Source organism: Panulirus ornatus, chromosome 10 (genome assembly GCF_036320965.1).
Source record: "Panulirus ornatus isolate Po-2019 chromosome 10, ASM3632096v1, whole genome shotgun sequence".
Taxonomy (NCBI): domain Eukaryota; kingdom Metazoa; phylum Arthropoda; class Malacostraca; order Decapoda; family Palinuridae; genus Panulirus; species Panulirus ornatus.
Window position 1 is genome coordinate 50,638,405 of NC_092233.1, and position 23,578 is coordinate 50,661,982.

A 23,578-nucleotide genomic window follows, 5' to 3' on the forward strand; every position below is an offset into this window, starting at 1 on the left:
CTGCAATACCATCCAAACCTGCTGCCTTGCTGGCTTTCATCTTCCGCAAAGCTTTTACTACCTCTTCTCTGTTTACCAAATCACTTTCCCTAACCCTCTCACTTTGCACACCACCTCGAAAAAGGACTGGTGATTGGGAATACCTGGTTTAAAAAGCGAGGTATACATAAGTATACATATGTAAGTAGGAGAGATGGCCAGAGAGCGTTATTGGATTACGTGTTAATTGACAGGCGCGCGAAAGAGAGACTTTTGGATGTTTATGTGCTGAGAGGTGCAACTGGAGGGATGTCTGATCATTATCTTGTGGAGGCTAAGGTGAAGATTTGTATGGGTTTTCAAAGAAGAAGAGTGAATGTTGGGGTGAAGAGGGTGGTGAGAGTAAGTGAGCTTGGGAAGGAGACTTGTGTGAGGAAGTACCAGGAGAGACTGAGTACAGAATGGAAAAAGGTGAGAACAATGGAAGTAAGGGGAGTGGGGGAGGAATGGGGTGTATTTAGGGAATCAGTGATGGATTGCGCAAAAGATGCTTGTGGCATGAGAAGAGTGGGAGGTGGGTTGATTACAATGGGTAGTGAGTGGTGGGATGAAGAAGTAAGATTATTAGTGAAAGAGAAGAGAAAGGCATTTGGACGATTTTTGCAGGGAAAAAATGCAATTGAGTGGGAGATGTATAAAAGAAAGAGACAGGAGGTCAAGAGAAAGGTGCAAGAGGTGAAAAAGAAGGCAAATGAGAGTTGGGGTGAGAGAGTATCATTAAATTTTAGGGAGAATAAAAAGATGTTCTGGTAGGAGGTAAATAAAGTGCGTAAGACAAGGGAGCAAATGGGAACTTCAGTGAAGGGCGCAAATGGGGAGGTGATAACAAGTAGTGGAGATGTGAGAAGGAGATCGAGGGAGTATTTTGAAGGTTTGTTGAATGTGTTTGATGATAGAGTGACAGATATATATATATATATATATATATATATATATATATATATATATATATATATATATATATATATATATATTTTTTTTTTTTTTTTTCTTTACACTTTGTCGCTGTCTCCCGCGTTTGCGAGGTAGTGCAAGGAAACAGACGAAAGAAATGGCCCAACCCACCCCATACACATGTATATACATACGTCCACACACGCAAATATACATACCTACACAGCTTTCCATGGTTTACCCCAGACGCTTCACATGCCTTGATTCAATCCACTGGCAGCACGTCAACCCCAGTATACCACATCGCTCCAATTCACTCTATTCCTTGCCCTCCTTTCACCCTCCTGCATGTTCAGGCCCCGATCACACAAAATCTTTTTCACTCCATCTTTCCACCTCCAATTTGGTCTCCCTCTTCTCCTCGTTCCCTCCACCTCCGACACATATATCCTCTTGGTCAATCTTTCCTCACTCATTCTCTTCATGTGACCAAACCATTTCAAAACACCCTCTTCTGCTCTCTCAACCACGCTCTTTTTATTTTATATATATATATATATATATATATATATATATATATATATATATATATATATATATATATATATATAAATGGCACTATGCGTGCATAGTGCCATTGTACAAAGGCAAAGGGGATAAGAGTGAGTGCTCAAATTACAGAGGTATAAGTTTGTTGAGTATTCCTGGTAAATTATATGGGAGGGTATTGATTGAGAGGGTGAAGGCATGTACAGAGCATCAGATTGGGGAAGAGCAGTGCGGTTTCAGAAGTGGTAGAGGATGTGTGGATCAGGTGTTTGCTTTGAAGAATGTATGTGAGAAATACTTAGAAAAGCAAATGGATTTGTATGTAGCATTTATGGATCTGGAGAAGGCATATGATAGAGTTGATAGAGATGCTCTGTGGAAGGTATTAAGAATATATGGTGTGGGAGGCAAGTTGTTAGAAGCAGTGAAAAGTTTTTATCGAGGATGTAAGGCATGTGTACGTGTAGGAAGAGAGGAAAGTGATTGGTTCTCAGTGAATGTAGGTTTGCGGCAGGGGTGTGTGATGTCTCCATGGTTGTTTAATTTGTTTATGGATGGGGTTGTTAGGGAGGTAAATGCAAGAGTCCTGGAAAGAGGGGCAAGTATGAAGTCTGTTGGGGATGAGAGAGCTTGGGAAGTGAGTCAGTTGTTGTTCGCTGATGATACAGCGCTGGTGGCTGATTCATGTGAGAAACTGCAGAAGCTGGTGACTGAGTTTGGTAAAGTGTGTGGAAGAAGAAAGTTAAGAGTAAATGTGAATAAGAGCAAGGTTATTAGGTACAGTAGGGGTGAGGGTCAAGTCAATTGGGAGGTGAGTTTGAATGGAGAAAAACTGGAGGAAGTGAAGTGTTTTAGATATCTGGGAGTGGATCTGTCAGCGGATGGAACCATGGAAGCGGAAGTGGATCATAGGGTGGGGGAGGGGGCGAAAATTTTGGGAGCCTTGAAAAATGTGTGGAAGTCGAGAACATTATCTCGGAAAGCAAAAATGGGTATGTTTGAAGGAATAGTGGTACCAACAATGTTGTATGGTTGCGAGGCGTGGGCTATGGATAGAGATGTGCGCAGGAGGATGGATGTGCTGGAAATGAGATGTTTGAGGAAAATGTGTGGTGTGAGGTGGTTTGATCGAGTAAGTAACGTAAGGGTAAGAGAGATGTGTGGAAATAAAAAGAGCGTGGTTGAGAGAGCAGAAGAGGGTGTTTTGAAATGGTTTGGGCACATGGAGAGAATGAGTGAGGAAAGATTGACCAAGAGGATATATGTGTCGGAGGTGGAGGGAACGAGGAGAAGAGGGAGACCAAATTGGAGGTGGAAAGATGGAGTGAAAAAGATTTTGTGTGATCGGGGCCTGAACATGCAGGAGGGTGAAAGGAGGGCAAGGAATAGAGTGAATTGGAGCGATGTGGTATACAGGGGTTGACGTGCTGTCAGTGGATTGAATCAAGGCATGTGAAGCGTCTGGGGTAAACCATGGAAAGCTGTGTAGGTATGTATATTTGCGTGTGTGGACATGTGTATGTACATGTGTATGGGGGGGGGGTTGGGCCATTTCTTTCGTCTGTTTCCTTGCGCTACCTCGCAAACGCGGGAGACAGCGACAAAGTATAAAAAAAAAAAAAAAAAAAAATATATATATATATATATATATATATATATATATATATATATATATATATATATGTGTGTGTGTATGTATGTGTATGTGAGAAATACTTAGAAAAGCAAATGGATCTGTATGTAGCATTTATGGATCTGGAGAAGGCATATGATAGAGTTGATAGAGATGCTCTGTGGAAGGTATTAAGAATATATGGTGTGGGAGGCAAGTTGTTAGAAGCGGTGAAAAGTTTTTATCGAGGATGTAAGGCATGTGTACGTGTAGGAAGAGAGGAAAGTGATTGGTTCTCAGTGAATGTAGGTTTGCGGCAGGGGTGTGTGATGTCTCCATGGTTGTTTAATTTGTTTATGGATGGGGTTGTTAGGGAGGTGAATGCAAGAGTTTTGGAAAGAGGGGCAAGTATGAAGTCTGTTGGGGATGAGAGAGCTTGGGAAGTGAGTCAGTTGTTGTTCGCTGATAATACAGCGCTGGTGGCTGATTCATGTGAGAAACTGCAGAAGCTGGTGACTGAGTTTGGTAAAGTGTGTGGAAGAAGAAAGTTAAGAGTAAATGTGAATAAGAGCAAGGTTATTAGGTACAGTAGGGTTGAGGGTCAAGTCAATTGGGAGGTGAGTTTGAATGGAGAAAAACTGGAGGAAGTGAAGTGTTTTAGATATCTGGGAGTGGATCTGGCAGCGGATGGAACCATGGAAGTGGAAGTGGATCATAGGGTGGGGGATGGGGCGAAAATTCTGTAAGCCTTGAAGAATGTGTGGAAGTCGAGAACATTATCTCGGAAAGCAAAAATGGGTATGTTTGAAGGAATAGTGGTTCCAACAATGTTGTATGGTTGCAAGGCGTGGGCTATGGATATAGTTGTGCGCAGAAGGATGGATGTGCTGGAAATGAGATGTTTGAGGACAATGTGTGTTGTGAGGTGGTTTGATTGAGTAAGTAACGTAAGGGTAAGATAGATGTGTGGAAATAAAAAGAGCGTGGTTGAGAGAGCAGAAGAGGGTGTTTTGAAATGGTTTGGGCACATGGAGAGAATGAGTGAGTAAAGATTGACCAAGAGGATATATGTGTCGGAGGTGGAGGGAACGAGGAGAAGAGGGAGACCAAATTGGAGGTGGAAAGATGGAGTGAAAAAGATTTTGTGTGATCGGGGCCTGAACATGCAGGAGGGTGAGAGGAGGGCAAGGAATAGGATGAGTTGGAGCGATGTGGTATACCGGGGTTGATGTGCTGTCAGTGGATTGAATCAAGGCATGTGAAGCGTCTGGGGTAAACCATGGAAAGCTGTGTAGGTATGTATATTTGCGTGTGTGGACGTATGTATATACATGTGTATGGGGGTGGGTTGGGCCATTTCTTTCGTCTGTTTCCTTGCGCTACCTCGCAAACACGGGAGACAGCGAAAAAAAAAAAAAAATATATATATATATATATATATATATATATATATATTAAGGGATTGGGGGCTGGAAATCCTCCTCTCTCATTTTTAGTTTTCCAAAAGAAGAAACAGAGGAGGGGGCCAAGTGAGGATATTCCCTTAAAGGCTCAGCCCTCTGTTCTTAACGCTACCTTGCTAATGCGGGAAATGGCGAATGGCACGAAAAGAAAGAAAAAATATTATTTTTTTTTTTGCTTTGTTTCTGTCTCCCGCGTTTGCGAGGTAGCGCAAGGAAACAGATGATAGAAATGGCCAAACCCACCCCCATACACATGTATATACATACGTCCACACATGCAAATATACATACCTACACAGCTTTCCATGGTTTACCCAAGACGCTTCACATGCCCTGATTCAATCCACTGACAGCACGTCAACCCCTGTATACCACATTGATCCAATTCACTCTATTCCTTGCCCTCCTTTCACCCTCCTACATGTTCAGGCCCCGATCACACAAAATCTTTTTCACTCCATCTTTCCACCTCCAATTTGGTCTCCCACTTCTCCTCGTTCCCTCCACCTCCGACACATATATCCTCTTGGTCAATCTTTCCTCACTCATTCTCTCCATGTGCCCAAACCATTTCAAAACACCCTCTTCTGCTCTCTCAACCACGCTCTTTTTATTTACACACATCTCTCTTACCCTTACGTTACTTACTCGATCAAACCACCTCACACCACACATTGTCCTCAAACATCTCATTTCCAGCACATCCATCCTCCTGCGCACAACTCTATCCATAGCCCACGCCTCGCAACCATACAACATTGTTGGAACCACTATTCCTTCAAACATGCCCATTTTTGCTTTCCGAGATAATGTTCTTGACTTCCACACATTCTTCAAGGCTCCCAGGATTTTCGCCCCCTCCCCCACCTTATGATCCACTTCCGTTTCCATGGTTCCATCTGCTGCCAGATCCACTCCCAGATATCTAAAACACTTTACTTCCTCCAGGAGGGCAAGGATTAGAGTGAATTGGATTGATGTGGCATACCGGGTTGACGTGCTGTCAGTGGATTGAATCAGGGCATGTGAAGCGTCTGGGGTAAACCATGGAAAGCTGTGTAGGTATGTATATTTGCGTGTGTGGACGTATGTATATACATGTGTATGGGGGTGGGTTGGGCCATTTCTTTTGTCTGTTTCCTTGCGCTACCTCGCAAACACGGGAGACAGCGACAAAGCAAAAAAAAAAAAAAATGAATATGGGAATGAATAAAGGCAGACAGTGTGAATTGTGTGCATGGATATATATGTATGTGTCTGTGTGTGTATATATATGTGTACATTGAGATGTATAGGTATGTATATTTGCGTGTGTGGACGTGTATGTATGTACATGTGTATGGGGGTGGGTTGGGCCATTTCTTTCGTCTGTTTCCTTGCGCTACCTCGCAAACGTGGGAGACAGCGACAAAGCAAAATAGAAATAAAAAAAAAAAAAACGAGAGGGGAGGGTTTCCAGCCACCCGCTCCCTTCCCTTTTAGTCCACTTGTACGACACGCAGGGGATACATGGGAAGTATTCTTTCTCCCCTATAAATTTATATTTACACACATATTCTTAAACATCACCCCACCAGACATACTGACTCATCTCCTAGGCCTTCCCACCCCTGACAGATTGCAGATCTAACCCTCTATCCAAAACTCTTGTAATCACCTCCCTCACCATCCCACTCATAAGCAGAATAAGTCACTATGGTGTTATTATACATCTGTGCCACAGATCGACTTTCACATGGATCCACTAACCTTCCTCTCTTTCTGCTCACATTCTTGCCTCCCTTTCTTTGGAAACACTGCTGCTTCTAGTAGCTTCCTCCAGATTCATAAGTGCCACATACAGGTTCTTCTGTTTCTCTAAGTATTTTTTACGCAAATTCTTCAGAGCAGACATCTGATCCACATATCCTTTTCCACTTCTGGAACCGCTTTGTTCCTCCCCAGTCAGATGTTCTTTGCTTGGTATCACTTGTTTAATCACCACTTTTCCATACATCTCACCAGGCACACTTGACAAACTTATGCCTCTGTGATTTGAACACCCTCTTTTGCCCTTATGCCCTTGTACATTGGCATTGTACAAACATTCCACCTGTCCTCATGCACCACTTCATGCCTCTGTGATATACTGAAAATTCTTACAAATCAATCAACAATGCAATCAACTCTTTTTTAAGAAATTCAACTGCAATCCCATCCATTCCAACTGCTTTGCTGCACTTCATCTAATGCAAGGCTTTCATAACCTCTTCTCTTTTCACCAAACCACTTGCCATGACTCTCCCATTTCACATACTTCCATATCTAAAACTCCCCACATTTGCTATCCTGTCATTGAACATTTTCTTCACTCCATCTCATCTCTTCCTGTTACTACTTCCCCATCTGCCCCTCATAACTGATGTACCAATATGCTCTATTTTTACACTATCAACCTCTTTCCAAAACATTCTTTTATTCTCTTTGAAGATTGTTGTTAATCTGTCTTTAATGAAGAAGAAATTGATAACAACCTCATTTGTACACATGCACTCTTTAACTGGCCTGTATGATGTGATAAAATTAGTGACTGCTGTACACAGTCAAGCCCCAAAGACTGTTGTCTATTAACAGCATATTGCTCACCATATACCACATCAGTTCATCTCATTCTGTCTCATGTCCCACATCCTCCCAAATGTTCAGTATCTGATACCACAATACCTCATTTACTCCATTCCTCCATATCCTAGATCTTCCTTTCCCTTTTCCTCCATCCACTTCTGACTCATTTACCTTCTTTATCAGTCTTTCTTTGCTTATCATCTCCATATGTTAGAACTATTTCAGCACATCCTGGTCAGCTCTCTCAATGAGACTATACTTACTACTATATCTGCCTCTTACACAGCCATTCTGTATACAATCAACGTGCTTTGTACCATGTATTATCCTTAGGTATTTCATTTCTAACATGTCCAACATCTTCCGTTCTTTTGCATTCAGGGCCAGTATTGTTAGGACTGATATACCTTCATGCATATCCATCTTTGTCCCAATGGACAGTAACCTCTCTTTTAACATGCTCCCTAATGTGCCCAGGACCTTAGCCCTCTCTCCTACCCTATAACCTAATTCTGCAACAATGGTCCCATCCACTGCCGCTCCCAAATACCTAATGCACTCTAATTACTTCAGGTCCTCCCCATTCAAACTTACACTCAAAGCATCATGTCTCATCATCCTGTTGCACCTTATTACCTTACTTTTGTTCAAGCTTCTTTTACACACACCTCTGAACTCTGTCACCAGCTTTTGATGTTTTTGTCAGGAGTTTGTCACCATAAATATCCCATGAAAACAGCAAATGAATCAACTCACATGCCCACCCATTCTAAGCTTGTCATAGACCTGTCCCTTGTTCTTAAGATCCTTGCTTTCACCTCCGTCACCACTGTACATGCAAATGAATTGATGAGGTATGATGACATTACACATCCTTGACACTGACCCCCTTGCACAATATCTACTCCTCCACTTTCTTCTTTATTACATATTTCACTCTCATTACACCGTTTACCTTTTCTTGTGCCTATATTCTCATTTTAAACTTATATTTACCAGCATCAATACCACACAAAGATAGATGACCTCATTGAAAGAACAAGCAGCTCTATGACGCAAGGAATGGTAGCAAAGCTTCTATCAGTATTAGAGTCTGTCATCTCCAAATTAAGCAGATATGATGAGGGCAGCTTCATCGGATCAATTCTCTCATTTACGGTATGTGCAGTGAGTAGCATTTCCTTACTGGAGTGATTATGTTAGTTTGAAGCTTGAGTGGCATTAGAAGAATTTATAGCATGTTTTAGGGATAGTAAGATGTTACTAAAGAATAAATGAGACACAGGTTGTACCTCTCTAATCCGGTGTTCTGTGGTCATTCAACTGTGGTCCAGCACATTTTGAATCTGCTGCAATTAGTTTTTAGTTTGTGGATCTGCCACTAGGGCAGTGCTGTTAGCAGCACGAAGGTGCCAAAATTTGTTTACACTGCAGCTGAGCTGATTAATAGTCCTGTATGACTTAGGGGTCAATTTCTCTTTTCCAGCATTTTCTGTAGTCTGGCAATGGCCAGGTCCCAAGGTTGCTGGATTAAAGAGGCACAACCTGTCTTGGTTAATTTTTTTCATGCTTGATCATTTCCTGCATTAGCAAGGTAGTGCCAGGAACAGACAAAGAAACAATGAAAGGTTTGTTATGATTCTAATTATTGTAGATGAAAATAAACTGTGAACTGGAGTGGAGAAATGGAAAAATGAACTGGAGTGTAGAAATGGAAAATGATGTAACCATTAGCATCCAAGTCAGTCACAAGGTCTCTGATGTACTGAAATGACTTACTTTACCCCACTTCATGTTGTTATCTTTTGGGATTTCTCCTTGTTTCAGCACTTAGTTTTCTGGTAAAACTCCATTTACTATACATAATTCTACCATGTATACCTTTGGAAGAAGTTGCCACCATCAGCATCACACTTATTCTTTAAGGCTGTATCATGTTCAATAACTCTTGTTACTGGGAGGAAGTGCAGGTTTCTACAGCTGTGGACTTAACTTATTATCTTTAACTGTATTTGTCACCCTTACTATCAGATGGTTAGGATCATCTTTTCCAATGGAGAAAACTATAATTATATTCTTCGTATGGAAAGTCTTACATCACAATGATTAATAAAAAGGCTTAAGTTAGAATTAATGATTTTGAACCAAAAATACAAGACATACCAAAAAAGTAGGAAGTAGATAACTCAGTGAACCTTTAATCATTGAAAAAAGAAAAACAAAATGAAGGGAGGTAGATAGTAGTTGGTAGCCAGCCAACGACTAGGATGGTTTATTGCCAGTACTACCCGCCTGGGTATTAGGAGGATTTGTGACAGCTGCATAGTGAGCCAGCACTTCATTGGTTGTCAAGTTGCACTCCTCTGACCCAGGCAGCTGTTTTTTTCTTTTTGCCTCATTTGCATGTGAACTACTGGCATTCTGTCATAAATATAGAATCTCTCCTTGTCACACATAACACTTGACAACACTTAACTCACACAGCGCATTCTTTGTGACTCTAGAGTTTCCTATGGTGAGCGCTATGTGTTATCCCTGCCTTTTGACAAAATGGTGGGAGCACTAGATGTAGTAAGCAGGAACATTTAGGTAGGAGCATTAGGTATAAACATTAGGTAGAAGTAGTAGGTAGAAACATTAGGCAGGAGCATTGGGTAGAAGTAGTCAGTAGGAACATAAGGTAGGAGCCTCTGCAAACACTGCAGTAGACTTGCCTTCTACCAGTGGTCTGTTAAGGGTGAAGCACTAAAGACTAGGAAGCAGCACTGGAGTGCACTATTTATGGAGACTCCATTGCTGTGGCATCACCCATGAGGGTGTTCCAGAAAGGAACAGGCATTAGTGATATAGATAGATAAATAAATGAAGGAAATGGATATGATCTTTTACAAAGTATACATATATCCAGGAGAGGGCTGACCTGAAACCGACCATCTAATTGATACAGCATGATCAGACAAATCATAGCACAAATCAGTCACAAAACATGGTCTGTATTCTAGTGGACTACCAAAACAATGTGATGTAGATTAGTATTATAATACAGAATGAAAATAAGAATGTGCACTCTTTTCCTTGACTGCACTTTGATACACCTTCATTAGTTGGCAGAAGAAAAACTTAAAGTAAAATTACTCCAATTTACAAGGAATGCATCAGTTGTGAGTATCCAGATTTTTATGAATACTGTAAACAAATATGTTATAGACAATGCACAGTCTCAATCATTTTTTGATACCTTACAATGACCACATGCTCAAAAAAATGTCAGTGCTTTCCATCAGTCGGTCTCCTGAACCATATTGAGATCAATCCCTGCTATGGTTAATTATGTTGGCCTAAGTGAGTGTGCAGAAATGTTGTTTACTCCCTGTGCTAGCAAGGATCCATAAGGTTTGTGTGAATAAAAAAATGAATAGCCTCATCTGAGCATCATGCAAAGAGCATTTCTCTTGAAATAACAGTACACATTCAATACTGGACTCACATATGCATTTACAGTTGTGTGCATTTCAACCAAAAACCCATTTTTCTTTATCATTTTATTTTTCATGTAACAGAAATGGCCCCATCCTAATTGAGAAAAGTTTGTTTAGAAGAAAGTATACTGTATGTCAGTTTCTCTGAGTCACTGTTAAAAATGTAGGTTTGAAAGTTGAAAAATCTTTCTCTCTTTGAAATGGTGTCTAGCACGCAAAGGAATCTTTGAGAATTTCCGGGTTAGTATTCAGCCTGCACATATGATTTAATGAATAAGTAACAGCCTTCACTCACCCACTGATAATGACCAAGGTGTCTGCAGCCAATACTTGTCAGATGGAGCTGCCTGTGGCCAATCAGCAGAGGAAACTTGGCCGATGCATTGATATGCATTTAGCAACTGCTGGAAGCTCACATCTCACAGATGATGGGTGCCAACTCAATACAGTCACTGAAGGTCAAGGGAAAAGGTCTTTTGGAGAAGGAGGGGAAGACAGGGCAGGATTGAAAAAATAAAATTGGTTGAGGAACACTTCCTTGGAGAGAGAAGATTTTGTAACTTTCTGAACTTACATATATTTCCTCACAATCTGTCCCCCAAGATTGAGAGAATAGCCATCTTGTCCTTTTTAGAAATATGACTGGGATTCCATCCATTTCTGGTGCTGAATTCTCTTTAAGTTGATAAATTACATCAATTATGTTGATGTTTGCAAGGGCATTCTTGTCAAAGTGATTAGATATTTCATTTATACATATACTTCTCTCTTTTTGTGCTGGAAAGTGAAGTATGTTGGTTGATTAGCATTTATCAGATTTTTTTTAGGATTATTCTCCTGATATTACCTACCTTGAAAGGTCCAATTTTGATTCCTTGTTTGCTATATTCATGTATGCAAATAGAACTTTGGGGTCTTGTTCCATGCTCTAAATTACATACTTTTCATTTATTCTCTTTTCTTTTCTGTGTGATTCCATGATTTTCTCAATCAGCATATCTTCTAGTTCTCTAATTTTTTCTCATGTTACTGCACATCACAGCTTTTCTTCCATTCTCCTCTATTCCATTCTATCTCAATATATTTTCTGTTGATTTTTTCTCATGTTACTGCATATCACAGCTTTTCTTACATTCTCTTCTGTTCCATTCTATCTCAATATTTTTTCTGTTTGTTGTTATATATCCTCTTTAATGGTATCAGTCTTACAATTATTTGTTCTGTATTATGGTAGAAATATATCTCTCATTCTTTTCATAGTACTGTCATTAATAACATCACACCAATTTGGATTTACTATCAGATTATTGACTTTACTCCAAATGATTGTTAACAGCTGAAATTTAGGTTCTTTAGATTATGTCTTCCCTTGCAGCATTCGGCCAGTCTTTGCTTATTCTACTCTGTAATTCGTAGCCACAACTATGATGTTGTGATCTATGATGTTGATTTTATTGACTTTAGAATCTGGGTGCTGTGTTGTATTTGAAGAGTAGGTCAATAGTGGCTTTGTTTCTTATTAGTGTATTTATTTGTATTTGGTTGGAGGTCTTTCGTAGTATCACTAACTCCCTTAAATGTACTCTTTTATCTACCACTGCATTATTTTAGGTATGCATCCATGAAATATACTTCTATCCTACTCAGCAGAATAAAAGTCACCTGACCATATCATTGTTGGCTCAAGTTTAGAGGAAGAGTATTGGAAAGATTGATAGAGGCAGTGAGAATATTGATTAGGGCTAGAGATTTTTCAGACAAGGATTCCATAGAATGAATTTGAGATAAGGTGCAGTGGAAACAATTTGTGCATAGAAGTGCTTTTAATGGAGACTTTGAGAGATCAACTTTAAGTTCAAGAGGAAGATGGAAGAAGTGCTTACGTAAGTATGTAGGTTGATGTTTCATTCAAAAACTTAGACATGAGTTGAGGATGTATGTGAGTAATTTGTAAGGAAATATTATTGGATTTAATGGATAGACAGATATTGTTATTATAATTATTATTATTATTACTATTATTATTATTATTATTATTATTATTATTATTATTATTATTATTATTATTATTTGTATGTAGCATTTATGGATCTGGAGAAGGCATATGATAGAGTTGATAGAGATGCTCTGTGGAAGGTATTAAGAATATATGGTGTGGGAGGCAAGTTGTTAGAAGCAGTGAAAAGTTTTTATCGAGGATGTAAGGCATGTGTACGTGTAGGAAGAGAGGAAAGTGATTGGTTCTCAGTTAATGTAGGTTTGCGGCAGGGGTGTGTGATGTCTCCATGGTTGTTTAATTTGTTTATGGATGGGGTTGTTAGGGAGGTGAATGCAAGAGTTTTGGAAAGACGGGGCAAGTATGAAGTCTGTTGTGGATGAGAGAGCTTGGGAAGTGAGTCAGTTGTTGTTCGCTGATGATACAGTGCTGGTGGCTGATTCATGTGAGAAACTGCAGAAGCTGGTGACTGAGTTTGGTAAAGTGTGTGAAAGAAGAAAGTTAAGAGTAAATGTGAATAAGAGCAAGGTAATTAGGTACAGTAGGGTTGAGGGTCAAGTCAATTGGGAGGTAAGTTTGAATGGAGAAAAACTGGAGGAAGTAAAGTGTTTTAGATATCTGGGAGTAGATCTGGCAGCAGATGGAACCATGGAAGCAGAAGTGGATCATAGGGTGGGGGAGGGGGCGAAAATCCTGGGAGCGTTGAAGAATGTGTGGAAGTCGAGAACATTATCTTGGAAAGCAAAAATGGGTATGTTTGAAGGAATAGTGGTTCCAACAATATTGTATGGTTGCGAGGCGTGGGCTATAGATAGAGTTGTGCGCAGGAGGATGGATGTGCTGGAAATGAGATGTTTGAGGACAATGTGTGGTGTGAGGTGGTTTGATCGAGTAAGTAACGTAAGGGTAAGAGAGATGTGTGTAAATAAAAAGAGCGTGGTTGAGAGAGCAGAAGAGGGTGTTTTGAAATGGTTTGGGCACATGGAGAGAATGAGTGAGGAAAGATTGACCAAGAGGATATATGTGTCGGAGGTGGAGGGAACGAGGAGAAGTGGGAGACCAAATTGGAGGTGGAAAGATGGAGTGAAAAAGATTTTGTGTGATCGGGGCCTGAACATGCAGGAGGGTGAAAGGAGGGCAAGGAATAGAGTGAATTGGATCGATGTGGTATACCGGGGTTGACGTGCTGTCAGTGGATTGAATCAGGGCATGTGAAGCGTCTGGGGTAAACCATGGAAAGCTGTGTAGGTATGTATATTTGCGTGTGTGGACGTATGTATATACATGTGTATGGGGGTGGGTTGGGCCATTTCTTTCGTCTGTTTCCTTGCGCTACCTCGCAAATGCGGGAGACAGTGACAAAGCAAAAAAAAAAAAAATTATTATTATTATTATTATTATTATTATTATTATTATTATTATTATCATTATCATTTTCATATTATTATTATAATCATCATTATTATCAATTATTATTAATATCATTATTATTATTATTATTATTATTATTATTATTATTATTATTATTAAGTTTTCATTATCATTTTTATTTGTGATTCTTGATTATTCCTCTGTTTATTTAGTTATTTTTTTTTACTATTATAAGATGGAAGAAATGCTTTCGTAAGTATGTAGGTTGATGTTTCACTCAAAAACTTAGATATGAGTTGAGGATGTATGTGAGTAATTTGTAAGGAAATATTATTGGATTTAATGGATAGACAGATATTGTTATTATAATTATTATTATTATTACTATTATCATTGTTATTATTATTATTATTATTATTATTATTATTATTAGTATTAGTATTATTATTATCATTTTTATATTATTATTATAATTATCATTATTATTAATTATTTATATCATTATTATTATTATTATAATTATTATTATTATTATTATTATTATTATTATTATTATTATTATTATTTTTATTATTATTATCATTATTATTAAGTTTTCATTATCATTATTATTTGTGATTCTTAATTATTCCTCTGTTTATTTAGTTATTTTTTTTTTTACTATTATTGGGCTGGCCGTTCTCTATTTTTCAGTATCGACAGAATGTGAGTGGATCAGGAAAGGAGTTAGGAAAAGCATATATCAACTTTGCAAGAAATTCCATGGACCAGATCAGGCAAAAGGTCAACGATGAACTGTGGATCCTCAACCTATTTGAGGTTAGTGGGTATGACTTGCAGTAACTATGATATAATGTTTTGGTGAGTTTATCTTACATAAGGTTTTGGTGAGTTTATTGTACATTTTGAGAAAAAAATGTAAGCATGTATCATCTCCCTCCTTTCTGCTTTAGAAAACAAAATGATTATAACATTCAATAGCTGTTTTGTTTTTAAGCTCATACACTACTCTATATCTGTGAAACTGCATGTTTGTCTATCACTAGAATTCCATGTTACACCTTTCCTGACCTGTGTTAGGGTTATGTTTCTGAGCATTATTAATTGAACAAATGGAATCTATGTCATGAAAAGTTTACATTACTGAACAAAAATTATCTCAATCTAATCCTTATGGATGGACCGTCCATGAAACAACTTATCTCACCGCTACTTTAACTCACTTTGTCATTATGTAAGTTACACAATATCTAATGAAATCTAACTGTTAAAGGTACCACGAAAGGTGATGATAAAGGCTTAAGGGACTGCTAGATGGGAAAGGGTGGACAATGAGCCACTGGGTGATAGAGGGAGCTAAATGATGCTGAATTATCTGATTTAGAAGCTGTTGTAAGTAATGGAGACAAAATATGATAAATGTTTATGAAAGAAATGGTGAAGAGGGCATGATGTTCTGCTGGAGTGGGTTGGTATGGAGTAAGGGTTATTGAGAGATAAAGGGATATAGATTTGGCTCATCTGTGTCACTTCCTGAATATTTGATTTTGCATCTGTTGCCATATCAGAAATACTGCTGGTGGAAAGTAATAGATACATAGGTCTCTTGCATTACACATGTTTGCATTATGGAAATTTGTCCTTACAGAAATTATAAATTACTACTAGTAAATTAATAACACGGAATGTAAATTCATCTGTATGGAAATTTTATGCAGAATGTCAAATATTTTAAGCAGACTGAGAAAAAACAACTAATTTGGCCAAAATTGATTTTTCTTTTATTATAATTACTGGCACATGGGTGTGTGTCAATGATGTAGGTGGCGGACTTCAGATGGAATTAACCAGCATGTCAATTATGGTCTGCCTTTGTGTCTAGCAATTGTTTTTCTACACTCTGCTGTGTATTTACCCTCAAGTGTCTGCAAAGAGACCATCAAATTCAAGTGCAAATAGTACCACATGCACTGTATTCAAATAATCAGCGGTCTCAAGTAACAGTCAACCTAAGGTTTTTGGCTAAAATGGCCTGCAATAAATGTAAACCTCACACAGCTCTTCCCCACTCTGATGCTCTCAATCACTTCCCTCCCATATAACTTGCCAGATACACTCAATAAACCTATGTCTCTAGTTTGAACTGTCACTTGTATTGGCATTCCACCAATCCTTCGGCAACTGACCATGATCCTTACTAATCAATCAACAACACAGTAACCTCCTTCTTAGATTCACTTGTGATACCATCCACTCAAGCCACCTTGCCACATTTCATCTTACATTAGGCTTTCACATAACAACTCTTCATGACTCTCACTTCACTTACTACCCCAGCCAAAACACCTTACATCTGTCACCTTATCATCAAACATTCAACAGTCCTTCAAAATACTCACTCTGTCTCCTCCTCACTTCATCACTACCTGTTACCACTCTCCCTTTTGCCCCCTTCACTGATGTTTCTATTTGTTCCCTCGTTTTTTGCACATTGTGTACCCTGTACCTCCTTCCAAAACATCTTATTACCCTCATACCTCCTTCCAAAACATCTTATTCTCCCTCAGGTTTACTGATATTCATTCACTCCAACTCTCTTTTGCCCTCTTTTTCAACCCTTGCACATTCCTCCTGCCCTCTTGCCACTTTCTCTTATATATCTTCCAATTATTTGCACTCAATCCTTGTAAGTAGAGCCCAAATGCCTCTCTTTTCTCTTTTACTGGCAACTTTGCTTTTTGCTCTTTTTGATCTCACCATTCACTACCCATTTTAGTCTGCCGAGCTCCCACCTTTCACATACCACATGCATCTCTAGCCCATACCAGCACTGCTTCCCAAAATACCTTCCATTCCTCACCTACTCCCCTTGTTTCATTTACTCTCACCTTTTGTTATTAAACACTCAGGCTCTAGTAGTATTTCTTCACATAAGTCTCTTTTCCAGGTTCACTTACTCTCACCACTCTCTTCTCTCTGACCTTGTTTCCTCCTTTCTGAAAACCTTTATAGATACAAATCTTCACCCTCACCTCCACACAATAGTGATCAAACATCCCACCATCTACCCCCTTGGCACATTTACGTCCAAAAGTGTCTCTTTTACATGCCTATCAATTAATGTGTAATCCAGTAATATTTGCTGACCATCTCTCCTACTCACATTTGTATACTTGTATATGTCCCTCTTTATTAAACCAGGTATTCCAAAACACTAGTCCTTTTTCAGCACACACCTACACAAGTTATGTATTTCAGTTCATAACACTGAATACCCCATGCCTTTATATTGCACCTTCAACTGCCAAATTATTCACTTTTGCATTTAAATCACACATCACTAATACTGGTCTCTTATATCAAAACTGCTGACACACTCACTCACTCAGCTACTCCCAAAAAACACTTGTCTCTCATTGATCTTTCTTCTCATGGCCAGGTGCATAAGCACTAATAATCACACATCCCTTGCCATCCACTTTCATATTTACCCTCATCTCTCTAGAATTTACTTCCTTACAGTCTTGCAAACAATCCCACAACTTCTGCCTCAAGAATAGTGCTACTCCATCCATAGTTCTTGTCCTCTCACCAGTCCTTGACTTTCCTCCTAAGACGTTTCTAAAGCATTCTTTCCCTTTATCCTTGAGCTTTGCTTCACTCAGAGCCACAACATCCTGGTGTCTTTCCTCAAACATACTGCCTATCTCTCCTCTCTTCTCATCTTGGTTACATCCACACACATATAGACACACCAACCTGAGTCTTCAAAGAAAATGAGCACTCCCTACTTGGCTTCTTCTTCGATTGCTTCTTTTAGAAATAGAAATTTAAGAAGGGGGGATTTCCAGCCCTCTGCTCCCACCCCTTTTAGTTGCCTTCTACAAGGGTGGAAGTCCTCTCATCCCATTTTTACTTTTCCAAAAGAAGGAATTGAGAAGGGGGCCAAGTGAGGATATTCCCTCGAAGGCTCAGTCCTCTGTTCTTAATGCTAACTCGCTAATGTGGGAAATAGTGAATATGTATGAAAAAATATTTGTGGGAGTGTCATAGAGGATAAAAAGTGAATTCTAGACTGATCTGGGTAAAACTGAAAGTGGATGGAGAGAGATGGGTGATTATTAGTGCTTATGCACCTGGTCATGAGAAGAAAGATTATGAGAGGCAAGTGTTTTGGGAGCAGCAGAGTGAGTGTGTCAGCAGCTTTGATGCATGAGACTAGGTATTGGTGATGGGTGATTTGAATGCGAAGGTGAGTAATGTGGTAGTTGAGAGTATCGTTGGTGTACATGGGGTATTCAGTGTTGTGAATGGAAATGGTGAAGAGCTTATGGATCTGCGTGCTGAAAAAAGACTGGTGAATTCCTGGTTTAAAAAGAAAGGTATGCATAAGTAGGAGAGATGGTCAAAGGGCATCACTGGATTATGTGTAAATTGATATGTATGTAAAAGAGAGACTTCTGGATGTTAATGTGCTGAGAGGGGCAGCTGGAGGGATATCTGATTGCTGTCTTGTGGAGGTGAAGGTGGAGATTTATAGAGGTTTTCAAAAAAGAAGAGAGAATGTTGGGGAGAAGAGAGTGGTGAAAGTAAGTTAGCTTGGAATGGACAATTGTGTGAGGTACTAGAAGAGATTGAGTGTAGAATAGCAAATGGTGAGAGCAAATGACATGAGGGGAGTTGGTGAGGAATGGGATGTATTTAGGGAAGCATTGATGGCATGTGCAAGAGATGCATGTTGCATGAGAAAGGTGGGAGGTGGGCATATTAGAAAGGGTAGTGAGTAGTGGGATGAAGAAGTAAAGTTGTTAGTGAAAGAGAAAAGGGAGGTGTTTGGACGATACTTACAAGGAGGGAGTGCAAATGACTGGGAGATGTGTAAAAGAAAGCAGCAGGAGATCAAAAGGAAGGTGCAAGGGTTGAAAAAGAGGGCAAATGAGAGTTGGGGTAAGAGAGTATCATTAAACTTTAGAGAGAATAAAAAGATGTTTTGGAAGAAGGTAAATAATGTGCAAAAGTCAAGAGAACAAATGGAAACATTGGTGAAGGGGGCAAGGGGGAAAGTGATAACAGGAAGTGATGAGATGAGAAGGAGATGAAGTGAGTATTTTGAAGGTTTGATGAATGTGTTTGATGATATAGTAGCAGATGTAGGGTGTTTTTGTCACGGTGATGTGTGAAGTGAAAGGGTAAGGGAGAATGGTTTGGTTAAGGAAGAAGAGGTAGTGAAAGCTTTGCAGAAGATAGAATCTGGTAAGGGAGGGAGCAGGTTCTGATGGTGTTACAGTAGAAGTTATTAAGAAAGAAGGTGACTGTGTTTTTGATTTGGTCTCCCACTTCTCCTCGTCCCCTCCACCACTGACACATATATCCTCTTTGTTAATCTTTCCTCACTCGTTAGTGAGGTATATATATTTATTTTTATTATTACCAATTATTCCCTCAACTACCACATTACTCACCTTTGCATTCAAATCACTCATCACTATAACCCGGTCTTGTGCATCAAAACCACTAGCACACTCATTCAGCTTCTCCCAAAACACTTGCCTCTCATGATCTTTCTTCTCATGCCCAGGTGCATATGCACCAATAATCACCCATCTCTCTCCATCAACTTTCAGTTTTACCCATATTAATCTAGAATTTACTTTCTTACATTCTATCACATACTCCCACAACTCCTGTTTCAGGGGTAGTGCTACTCATTCCCTTGCTCTTGTCCTCTCACTAACCCCTGACTTTACTCCCAAGACATTCCCAAACCACTCTTCCCCTTTACCCTTGAGCTTCGTTTCACTCAGAGCCAAAACATCCAGGTTCCTTTCCTCAAACATACTACCTATCTCTCCTTTTTTTCACATCTTGGTTACATCCAGACACATTTAGACACCCCAATCTGAGCCTTCGAGGAGGATGAGCACTCCCCGCGTGACTCCTTCTTCTGTTTCCCATTTTAGAAAGTTAAAATTTATCACTGTCTGCTGCGTTAGCGAGGTAGCACAAGGAAAAAGACGAAAGAATGGCCCAACCCACCCACATACACATGTATATATTCATACACGTCCACACACGCACATATACATACCTATACATCTCAATATACACATATATATACACACGCAAACATATACATATATACACATGTACTTAATTCATACTGTCTGCCCTTATTCATTCCAGTTGGCATGCCACCACATAATGAAATACCAACCCCCTCCCTCCGCATGTGCATGAGGTAGCGCTAGGAAAAGACAACAAAGGCCATATTCATTCACACTCAGTCTCCAGCTGTCATGTAAAATGCACCGAAACCACAGCTCTCTTTCCACATCCAGGCCCCACAGGACTTTCCATGGTTTACCCAAGATGCTTCACATGCCCTGGTTCAATCCATTGACAGCACGTCGACCCCAGTATACCACATCATTCCAATTCTCTCTATTCCTTGCACACCTTTCACCCTCCTGCATGTTCAGGCCCTGATCGCTCAAAATCTTTTTTACTCCATCTTTCCACCTCCAATTTGGTCTCCCACTTCTCCTCGTTCCCTCCACTTCTGACACATATATCCTCTTTATCAATCTTTCCTCACTCATTCTCTCCATGTGACCAAACCATTTCAAAGCACCCTCTTCTGCTCTCTTATACACACCCTTTTTATTACCACACATCTCTTTTACCCTTTCATTACTTACTCGATCAAACCACCTCATGCCAGATATTGTTCTCAAACATCTCATTTCAGCACATCCACCCTCCTCCACACAACGATATCTATAGGCTGTGCCTTGCAACCATATATCATTGTTGGAACCACTATTCCTTCAAACATACCCATTTTTGCTTTCCAAGATAATGTTCTCGACTTCCACACATTCTTCAATGCTTCCAGAACTTTCACCTCCTCCCCCACCCTATGATTCACTTCCGCTTCCATGGTTCCATCCGCTGCCAAATCCACTCCCAGATATCTAAAACACTTCACTTCCTCCAGTTTTTCTCCATTTAAACTTACCTCCAAATTGACTTGTCCCTCAACCCTACTGTACCTAATAACCTTGCTCTTATTCACATTTACTCTCAGCTTTTTTCTTTCATACACTTTACCAAACTCAGTCACCAGCTTCTGCAGTTTCTCACCCGAATCAGCCACCAGCGCTGTATCATTAGCGAACAACAGCTGACTCACTTGCCAAGCTCTCTCATCCACAAAAGACTGCATACTTGCCCCTCTTTCCAAAATGCTTGCATTCACCTCCCTGACAACCCCATCCATAAATGAATCAAACAACCATGGAGACATCATGCACCCCTGCCGCAAACCAACATTCACTGAGAACCAATTACTTTCCTCTCTTCCTACACGCACACATGCCTTACATCCTCGATAAAAACTTTTCACTGCTTCTAACAACTTGCCTCCCCCACCATATATTCCTAATACCTTCCACAGAGCATCTCTATCAACTCTATCATATGCCTTCTACAGATCCATAAATGCTACATACAAATCCATTTGCTTTTCTAAGTATTTCTCCCATACATTTTTCAAAGCAAACACTTGATCCATACATCCTTTACCACCTCTGAAACCACACTGCTCTTCCCCAATCTGATGTTCTGTACGTGCCTTCATCCTCTCAATCAATACCCCCCCATATAATTTCACAGGAATACTCAACAGACTTATACCTCTGTAATTTGAGCACTTACTCTTATCCCCTTTGCCTTTGTACAATGGCACTATGCATGCATGCCGCCAATCCTCAGGCACCTCACCATGAGTCATACATCCATTAAATAATCTTACCAACCATCAACAATATAGTCACCCCCTTTTTAATAAATTCCACTGCAATACCATCCGAACCCGATGCCTTGCCAGCTTTCATCTTCTGTAAAGCTTTTACTACCTCTTCTCTGTTTACCAAATCATTCTCCCTAACCCTCTCACTTTGCACACCACCTTGACCAAAACACCCTATATCTGCTACTCTATCATCGAACACATTCAACAAACCTTCAGAATACTCTCTCCATCTCCTTCTCACATTACCACTACTTGTTATCACCTCCCCATTTGCCCCCTTCACTGATGTTCTCATCTGTTCCCTTGGCTTACGCACTTTATTTACCTACTTCCAAAACATCTTTTTCTTCTCCCTAAAATATAATGATACTCTCTCACCCCAACTCTCATTTGCCCTCTTTTTCACCTCTTGCACCTTTCTCTTGACCTCCTGCCTTTTTCTTTTATACATCTCCCAGTTATTTGCATTATTTCCCTGCAAAAATTGTCCAAATGCCTCTCTCTTTTCTTTCACTAATAATCTTACTTCTTCATCCCACCACTCACTACCTTTTCTAATCTGCCCACCTCCCACGCTTCTCATGCCACAAGCATCTTTTGCACAAGCCATCACTGCTTCCCTAAATACATCCCATTCCTCCCCCAACTCCCCTTACATCCTTTGTTCTCACCTTTTTCCATTCTGCACTCAGTCTTTCCTGGTACTTCCTCACACAAGTCTCCTTCCCAAGCTCACTTACTCTCACCACTCTCTTCACCCCAACATTCTCTCTTCTGAAAACCTCTACAAATCTTCACTTTCACCTCCACAAGATAATGATCAGACATCCCTCCAGTTGCACCTCTCAGCACATTAACATCCAAAAGTCTCTCTTTCACGTGCCTATCAATTAACATGTAATCCAATAACGCTCTCTGACCATCTCTCCTACTTACATACGTATACTTATGTATATCTCTCTTTTTGAACCAGGTATTCCCAATCACCAGTCCTTTTTCAGCACAAAAATCTACAAGCTCTTCACCATTTCCATTTACAACACTGAACACCCCATGTACACCAATTATTCTCTCAACTGCCACATTATTCATCATTGCATTCAAATTACCCATCACTATAACCCAGTCTTGTGCATCAAAACTACTAACACACTCACTCAGCTGCTCCCAAAAGACTTGCCTCTCACGATCTTTCTTCTCATGCCCAGGTGCATATGCACCAATAATCACCCATCTCTCTCCATCCACTTTCAGTTTTGCCCATATCAATCTAGAGTTTACTTTCTTACACTCTATCACATATATATATATCTTGGAAAGGATCACAATTTTGCATGTGATTAAGATATTCCTATGAGTCCACAGGGAAAATCAAACACAATAAGTTCCCAAGTGCACTTTTGTGTAATAATCACATCATCAAGGGAGACGTAAGAGAGAAATATTACAGTCAGTTGATATACGAAGTCTGGACACCATTCGGTAAACATGTGATTTGGATGACCAAGACAGACAGTGGGCATTCATAAACTTGTATTACAAATTTTATCATTGGCCAACAAAATGAAAATTTACAAATATTTCTCGCCTTACTTAACAATTTAGTACCTTCCATCAAATATACCGTAGAAAATGAAAATGATGGTATGTTACCATTTTTAGATTGCATGATCCATAGGCAAGGAAACAAGTTTAAGTTTAGCATATACAGAAAACCTAACAATGTATGCTCATATATCCATTATTACTCATCTCAAC

General features: G+C 39.6%; 1 protein-coding gene across 3 annotated transcripts in view; it reads left to right on the forward strand.

Moving 5' to 3' along the window:
- The window catches only part of LOC139750941 (calcium-dependent secretion activator-like), a 553,650-nt gene that overhangs the window by 351,304 nt on the left and 178,768 nt on the right, over nt 1–23,578 (forward strand). For all 3 annotated transcript variants that reach the window (XR_011713253.1, XM_071665864.1, XM_071665865.1), the window contains exons 7-8: nt 8,161–8,319; nt 14,701–14,826. Coding sequence is in view for 2 of the 3 variants with exons in the window: in XM_071665864.1 (XP_071521965.1) it covers nt 8,161–8,319; nt 14,701–14,826 (285 nt within the window). In the remaining variant the exon portion in view is untranslated. The remainder of the gene's footprint in view (nt 1–8,160; nt 8,320–14,700; nt 14,827–23,578) is intronic.